This window comes from Galeopterus variegatus, unplaced genomic scaffold, assembly GCF_000696425.1.
Source record: "Galeopterus variegatus unplaced genomic scaffold, G_variegatus-3.0.2 Scaffold8003, whole genome shotgun sequence".
In the NCBI taxonomy this organism is placed as follows: domain Eukaryota; kingdom Metazoa; phylum Chordata; class Mammalia; order Dermoptera; family Cynocephalidae; genus Galeopterus; species Galeopterus variegatus.
This window is the reverse complement of record NW_007734114.1, coordinates 42,211-51,173: the sequence shown is the minus strand read 5'-3', so window position 1 is coordinate 51,173 and position 8,963 is coordinate 42,211. Positions and strand designations below refer to the sequence as shown.

The following is an 8,963-nucleotide window of genomic DNA, read 5'->3' as shown; positions in this document are numbered from 1 at the left end:
GTCCCCGGTCCGGTACGGGGGCAACACTGAGGGTTGCGATCCGTTGCCGGACACGGAAAAAAGACAAAAGACAAAAAAATAAAATGAATATAACCAAAATTTACAAAAATTTATTTTTGTAAAGAACATAGATAAAGTCTTATTAAAAGTCAAATTTTTACCTGTTATAGTTTCCAAATCAACAAAACTATCTTTATTTATAATGTAAAGGCCTCACACTCACATTTTGCCTATTGACAAGACTCAGGTATGGCATGAGTCTTACACTGAGGACTATAAATTTATATTCCATTGACTCCCTCAGATTATTTAAAAGGATGTTTTCCAAACACAAAAATGATGCATATCAAAAATAACCAAACATGATTTTTTTTAAAGTATTTTTTAGTACTTCATACCCTCTAAATGTAATCACAAGGCCCATTTGTTATAGAATTCCTAATAGGAGTACCCCATCTAGGACATAGTTTTGACCACTCATTAATAATTAAGAAAAAAGGAAAGGCACTGTAGTTTGGTAGGAGGACCTGACCTCTGTAGTCACAATAAATTAGATATGATGTTGAAAGGTCATAATTATATTTAATATGAAAATGAACAAATTCTTGTGGCAAGGTGTAGGGTCTCTGTATCAAAGAACTCACAGCTAGAATATCCTTACATAATTATATTTAATATGAAAATGAACAAATTCTTGTGGCAAGGTGTAGGGTCTCTGTATCGAAGAACTCACAGCTAGAATATCCTTACTTCTTTATGAGAGAGAGTTCTAAGTCAAATGCTTGCCTGATGATTCCGACAAGGGTTCTCCACAGCAATTACATTACACTGCTGAAAATGCCTCATGTCTGCTGCCTGCAAAGTGTACTGAAGTCAAAGACTGTATTTTCTTATAATTTCTCCACTTGAAAAATGTCATGATTTATTAAATTTGAAATTTAAAGAGTAAAAATGATTCCTAGATAGATATTTTGTCTTTCAGACTTCAAACTAAAAAATATTTTATGACCATAATATAGACTCTTCAAAAACAAATTATCCACTAACAAAATTTAAGACTCTTTATTCCATAAGAAATTTTGGTTTTTTGTTTGTTTTTTTAGAGCTGAGTAAACTTGACTCACATTTACTTATTGTTACTAAAGATACATGTTTAATTAACTTAAGAAAGTCTCTAAGAGTAGTATGGATCCAGGAAAAAAAACTGTACCTGAGATCAATTTCATTTAGGAGTAAAGATCCAGGCCATGTTTAAACACTTCTTGGGTGATGGCAATTTCAATGAATTTAATAAACTTTGCCTTATGATTTCCATGTACTTAATTTCATAAAATACAACTTACATCTTTTGAGTATATCATACTAATTAATTAACTGGGAAAGCCATGAACATATTGTTCACTAGGGAGAAATGGGATGATATTAGTTGGTTAAAATAAGGCAATTATTATACAAAATAACTTTTATGGAATTATTATGTATGTTTGTGTATGGGTGTGCGTGTGTGTGTGTAGTCTCAATTATCCTTGTAGCAACTCACATTGACAATCAATATTAAATGTAAGGACACTACTCAAATTTTCCTTTACCAGAGTTTTATCATCTGCCCCAACAAACATTTTATTCTTTAACAAGCAGCAAAAGTGGCTTTGGTTTTCATTATAAAACTAAAGTCTACCAGCTCCTCCTTGATTTTCATGGGATGGATGACACTAACATGGTGTGCTTTCTTCTTTTCAACCTCTTCAATTCATTTTCTTGACTTAAAGTCCATTTTCAAACTTCGAAAGTCATCCACTGCTATGCTGTTGGATTTCTGGCACCAGCTGGAAATAACTATTTGTGCATATCTTCTCCCATCTCCATGCTCACTGTCACGCTGGTATCCTGAAGTTGGCCATGGTGAGAGTGTTTACACCAGGCAAATGTGAAGAAGACACATTGGGGCTTTTTTTTCTGGACAGCCAATTGGTACACATTTACCAACATACCACTGAGTCATATACATATGCTGTCTTGCACTTAAATTACACATACACAAACACACACACACACACTTGTTTCCTCAGTTTTATTAGTGCATGGATTAAACTTAGCTGGAAATGATGTCACATGCAACAACACTGGCTGTCAAATGTACTAACTTATCCTCAACCTTCTGCCTCTCTTGAGGAACCAAATAGAATTGTTAATTATGAGAAAGTACCTATCATGTACCTTTCCTGGGGCACTAGACACCTGCTTGTTTCACATCTCTTGGGATTAGTATTTCATTAAACAAGGATTCATACTTCCAGTGAATTAGTCATTTTATAAAAAGAATGGAAATACACTCTGCTAAAAAATGCTTGTTTCACATCTCTTGGGATTAGTATTTCATTAAACAAGGATTCATACTTCCAGTGAATGAGTCATTTTATAAAAAGAATGGAAATACACTCTGCTAAAAAAATGCCTCCTTTTTCTTCACCTGCGTGCAGATGACAAGCTGATTGCCCCTAGATCAAGACACATTTGCGCTTTGTCCTCTGCTCAGAGTGCACCTGCTCATTCACATAGCACCACAAAGAAGCTGAATGCCGTTACACCCAGCAGAAGAAGCGCCTTCTCAGGTGCCAAATGAAAAGGACTTCTGATTTCATTCATTTCCATGAATGAAACTTTTTGTGTTGGTGGGCATTTTACTGTAACTGTTTAAAATTACTGAAGATGCCTAATGACCACCTAGCCCAATACACCACTCCTACTAGCCCTTGGGAAAGAATGCTTTACTGTTATCCATCTGGCAGAATCCACAGTTGGGCTTTATTATGTGCTTTAAAGTGCCCAGATTAGTATTCAGTTCCATTACATATACACACAGTACTTGATAATGACAGTGGTATGTTGGAATAAATAAGACTGATAGTGGTTCATTCAAGAATGCATGTTGAACACTCTGTCTGGCTGGTCACATTATCCATTTTGAGCAGGTCCTACTGCAGACATTCTGCAAGAAGCTGATGTTCCTCTTCTGTCAAATGAGAAATGTCAACAACAGATGCCAGAATATAATATTACTGAAAATATGATATGTGCAGGCTACGAAGAAGGAGGAATAGATACTTGTCAGGTAAATACGTAGAACTGCTCACTCTACATTATACAGCATTGCTATATAATGATTTCATTGTTTAACAATAATTTGGGAATAAAGAAATTATCAAGGCCCATTAATTTCACCTCTTCTTCTATAAAACTGTTACTTTTTGCCTATTTGCATAGTGCTCCTGAGTGGACTTCATCATTAGAGACAAAACTAATTTTTAAGAACAAGAATTACAAATCAGATGTCTTTAGGCATATTTGAATGTGTGCAGCAGCCAGGTAAAATAGGAGTAGTGGACCTGGGTTGAGCCAGAGATGTTCACCTTAGTCAAAAGCATTCACTTTCAAATTTTCAATCCTTTTAAACCTTCTAGAAACTTAAACAAAACAGGCATGAGGAGGGCCAGTTTGAGCTATGGGATTCTAAATTTCAACTTTGAATTTAGAGTATGGTCCAGGAATCTAGTAACCTGAAATAATTTCTAGGTGAAAAACAACCCGGATAGCCTAAGTAGAGCCAGTGAGGTGAAAAACAACCTGGATAGCCTAAGTAGAGCCAGTTTACAGCTAACCAAGTGGTAAGTAAATAAAGAACTTACTTGGTAGCCTGGCATAACCCTGGCTCTGGAACTTCTATACTAAAATTTTCATGTTATCTTTTACATTTTATTTTAGAGATGTAATAACATGAACTTGCTGCATGGGTAATTTCACTCCTGCAATAAATTTGAAACGTATAGCTTTTGTCCTGCATGACCATCAGAAAAGACTCTTACACATACTGCCGTCATTGAAATAACATCTTACAACCTAGAAATAATGTAGTCAGCTATTAGCTCCATGAAATACACATACACTCAAAAAATAAAAAGTAAGCTCTGCTAGATTTTAGAATTGTAATTAATTTTTAGATGCAGCATGGGGTTGTCATGAAGAGCATGGATTCTGTGTTCAGACCACTCTTGTTTGACCCCAGCTTTAACACTTATTGGTGAGACCTTGGGCAAGTCACTTGGGTTTTATTGAGAGGCTTAAATGAGTTAAAACATGTAAAGCACCAAATAAGCACTCCAAAATATTGTTTTTATTATGAGACTTAGTAAATAAGTTGGCATGTTTCCTGTATTTGGAAATTAATAAAATATTAATGCATTAACGTCTGCTAATTAGATTAAACCTGATAGCATTACTGACCAAATGAATAATTCACAAATGCAAAAACAATTTATACCATGGAAAAATGGTTTCACTGTGTTAAAGTGTAACAACTTGTTCTGTATATTAACACAGATGTTATAGTAATTTGATGCTACTTTTTCAACAGAAACTTATGCAGATAACTCTGTATATGTATCCTTTGGTAAATCAATGTCTCTAGTCATGTTAAACTTTCAGCTTAGTTTTACGTTTACTCTGCTTTGATAAACACTTCCAAATTCAAGACAAGTTGGATAGCTTTCTTCTTGTTTAAAATTTATCTCTGGATCTTACACTTCCCTTTTAAAATGAAAAGTGTGCTAAAGGAAAGATATATTGCCAATTAGGAGAAGATTTATAGAATTATTGTGCAGGAGGGAAATCATCTATACAACTTCAATTACAGTTAATAGGGATTGTGGGGCAGACGCTTCACGCACTAGGCAGAAAAATATGCTGGCTCATGATATTGATGTTAAGGTTGCATTAAGCCAATAACTCATGCCAGATCTCCGAAATCTTATAGTTGGATCTGATTTCTACAGACTCTAAGTATGCTACTTATTAGCAAGTAAGAAAGCTCCCACACAAGGCAATACCTTAAGTAATATAATTTAATCATAATTGCATAATCAATACTATAGATTGTCACATGATTTTTTGTTCAACTTTATACTGTTTTATGAGAATTACTTGATTAAATAAAAATGCATTATTTTTAATTGTGAACAGTTATTAACGATACATTACTTAATTAATTCTTTGAAGCATTATCATTTAGCCTTAGAGTGGCAAAGAGTTTGCTTTATTAGTCATTCACACATTCTTGAATATATTCTGGCTAGCCAAAGGCTTGTTGTGTTTTTAAGTCAGTTCTCTGTATTTAAAGGCAACATCAATGGCTAGAGAATATCTTCTCTAAATAAAACTAAGTGAATTGTCACTCTACTAACCATTCAGAGTCATATTCTCTACCAGTGGTTTTCAAAGTGTGGCCTCCAGTCCAGCAGATCAGCATCACGTGAGAACTTTTTAGAAATGCACATTCTCAGGCTCCATTACTCACCTGCTGAAACAGAAACACTGAAGGTGGGACCTAGCAATGTGCATTTTATCATGCCCTTCAGGTCATTCTGATGCATGCTAAAGTTTAAGGACCACTGTTCTAAACAAAAATGGTTACCAACCCCTACACTCAGATACTCAAAGAAGGTAGAGATTTTTGTTTTGACTTATAAATATATCATATCTAAGTGGAAACATAAATTTTAAGTCAATACTTTATATTCTGGGCATTCATTCATCTGTTTGAAGTACTTACACATTTCTGAGATAGTGAAAGGAAATATCTTCATTGAACAAATCAGAAAATTAAGACAAGGAGAAGTTATATAACTATACTAAAATGTAGTTTGATGATGAGAAGTGGTTGAAACAGACCAAGGTCTCCCAACCAGAGAGACCACCCAACAGATGGGAAACTAGCCTGCTGCATGGTCCTGAGCTACTGCAACTGACCCAGTATGTGCTGGCTAAGTTAAAATCCTTTTTCATATTGTCAATGTCTGGATTCTATTGTCTATTAAAAAAATTAATTATTTTTTAAAATATAAATAAAACTAAATGACTCCTTTAAAATACATACAAGCAGTTGAAATTAATTTTTTAATAATTTTTAAATCATATATAATGCATTTTGTGCCTTGGATATATATTCTTCTATAAACATTTCTGAGCCCTTATTACAGTCTAAGGGCTTAGGATACAGAAATAAAAATCTTAGTCCCTACCTTCAAAGATGGACACATTTGTTACTTCTAAAATATCCATCACTTGTGATTGTCAATGCAATTTATCTTCCTCTGTACCCAAGAGAAGAAAAGGTGCTATGGTAGATCACATTTTTTTCCCTTGTATGTAGGGCCCAAAGAAGACAAAGAATCAGGTAAAAAGTCTCTCAAGATATTTTCTAACCTTGAGCTGGAATTGAAACGTTGTTATACCAGTGATTTCAAAGAACAGAAAGCTTTAAATTCCTTCATAAATGTAAAAAGAGATTAATTAAAAATTTTTGCACAATTAATACAGGAAAAGTACTTATCAATTAATGTCATTAAATAATGATACTATATGTCTGCATTATCTCATTTGCATTACACAAGAATCATGTGTAAATAAAATCTATGTAAATAACTACTAGGATCTGCTGTGATTAACATTTATGAAAATTAAAAACATTATTTCATTAGAAGGGGTCTTCAAATAGTTCACGGAAAGATTTGTATTATTTTTTAATTCTATTTTTCCACATAAGTTTTTAAGTACCCTCGTATTTGAAATCTCAGATGAAAACCTGTGTTCCTATCATTAGAAATTATATCATAGATTTGCCTATTTCAGTCAAAATAAGTTTTTCACATCTAATGGTATTTTTGAGTGCCAAAAAGATATTGCTACCCAGGAGAACTAAAATAAAATTAATGTATGCATTCTTAATTTTTCTGAAGACCATACTTTGGGATAATTTGGTTTTTCCACAAAGTCATGATACTTAGAGCAATCTCCTTTAAGAAAATGATTGGCTCTTAATATATATTTTGATTGGGATGCTTTACACAGTTGTGCTTTAGAAAATTTCTTTAAATTTAGTAGGTGTTAATGCCACAATTAAAGTGAGGAAACTCCTGCTATAAAAGTACATCATAAAAAATTATAAATTATGTTTTAGTTGTCATAGTTTCTCTGTCTCCTTACTTAAGAGCAAAAGGCTCTCACTTACAACCTAGAATGACAGTGAGAACGTATACATGTAAGTAGCAATTAAATCATATTTTTGAATCTTTATTTTTTGAACTGATTTGTTAAAAACAATCTCATATATTTATGTCAATTGACCCCATATCTACAATTTTTTTGTGTGATTCACTGTTTAGGGGGATTCAGGAGGACCGCTAATGTGCCAAGAAGACAACAGGTGGTTCCTTGTTGGAGTGACCTCATTCGGATACCAGTGTGCACTGCCTAATCGCCCAGGGGTGTATGCCCGGGTCCCAAGGTTCACAGAATGGATACAGAGTTTTCTACATTAGAGCATTTCTCAAACCAAACATGAAAGTTGGGCAGTTTTGCCATTCTACTCAAAGGAGCATGAAAATTGAGAGTTTTGCAAAAAAAAAAAAAAAAACCAGTTATTAAAAACCTTTATTCTTACCAAAGCCACTGAAATGCTGGAGAAGGAGGAACAAAACAAAACAAATTAATCTTTGCAACATGAAAACTTTAAAATACATTTTGATTTCATTGTGAGCAGCTGTTCTTTCACAGATATCATCATTCATTTTCTTGGTCCTTAATCATTATTTTTATCATTTTCAGTTATTTAAATGGATGCTATTTTAAAGTACATACTGTATACTTCAAAGGCTTGAGCAAAATTAAAAATAAGTGAAATGAATTGTTTTGCCTGATGTATGTCATTATTTGAAATAAACTGCTATAAATTGTCTAGTTTCAGTTTAGTTTGCTATTACCAGAATCTCAATAGTTTTCCTGCTTTTCTACCCAAAGGTATTTCCATTTCCACTTCAGCATATTCTTAATTTTCCCCACTTATAAAGAAAAATATTTATTGTAAGCTCATGTCACAGACCTGGACTAAACTGATTTCACATTCCTCTTAAATAAGCTAACTAAAATTGCAAATTGGCGCAAGTCTATATGTATATCACCCAAGTAGCAAAATAAAAGGTACATTAACCAGTATGGTCTTTCTATATCAGATCATTTTTTTCTGGATTATTCACACTGTCCATTTATTTTAAACTAGTATATATATGTCTCCAAAAAATAATCAGACACATCAAAGAAATGCAACTACTACAAATGTTGGTCTTGGTTTGTGTGGGTTACTGTAGATATTTCTAATGTGGAAAACTTATTTAGACACAACTGAATTGCCCCTTAGAAGGCCAAAAATGTGTAACAAATGAATTTGCTTCACTTCTTTAATTTCTCGGATCATTTCCAGAGTAAGTGCAAACTTCAGTTTAGCTTACCACACAGATTCTGTGGATTTATTTGGGGAGACAAAATTCATACCTACTCAACACAAAACACACACACACATATTCTTGCATGGGCCAGTACAAAAGAAGACAAAGTAAAGTTTAAGGAGTCAAAAGAAGAGATCAATCAATATGGATTGGCCTTATGGAAGAAAGGAGACTTCAGCTAAACCTGGAAGGAATAATTATTATTGATGAATTGAAGTGGGTATTGGGGACTACTCTGCAGGTGAGGAGTCAAAAGAAGAGATCAATCAATATGGATTGGCCTTATGGAAGAAAGGAGACTTCAGCTACACCTGGAAGGAATAATTATTATTGATGAATTGAAGTGGGTATTGGGGACTACTCTGCAGGTGGGAATGATCTGAAAGTTCAGGGGGTGGGGGTCAGTAGAGAATCATGCATTGTCGTACCAAAAGTCTCTTTCTCTCGAGGAAAAAATGTTATATAAAAGAGGTGTGGCCAGATGATGGAAAACTACAAATTCCTGGTAAAATTTACTGTTAGGGCTAAAACCAGGAGCCCCTCGAACAAACTATTCTTTTTAGGCCTTTTCAATGGCCTGATCCTAACAGGAAGGATGGAGAGTAGGATGTTTGTTTTTAGTACCTG

At 33.9% G+C, this 8,963-nt stretch overlaps 1 protein-coding gene across 1 annotated transcript in view; it reads left to right on the top strand.

The window, feature by feature from the left end:
• Positions 1 to 7,513, top strand: part of TMPRSS15 (transmembrane protease, serine 15) — a gene marked incomplete at its 5' end in the record, with an annotated part of 51,939 nt that extends 44,426 nt beyond the window's left edge. Inside the window, one exon of the mRNA XM_008592536.1 lies at positions 7,218 to 7,513. Coding sequence (XP_008590758.1) covers positions 7,218 to 7,373 — 156 coding nt within the window. The remainder of the gene's footprint in view (positions 1 to 7,217) is intronic.
• Positions 7,514 to 8,963: the final 1,450 nt, after the last annotated feature.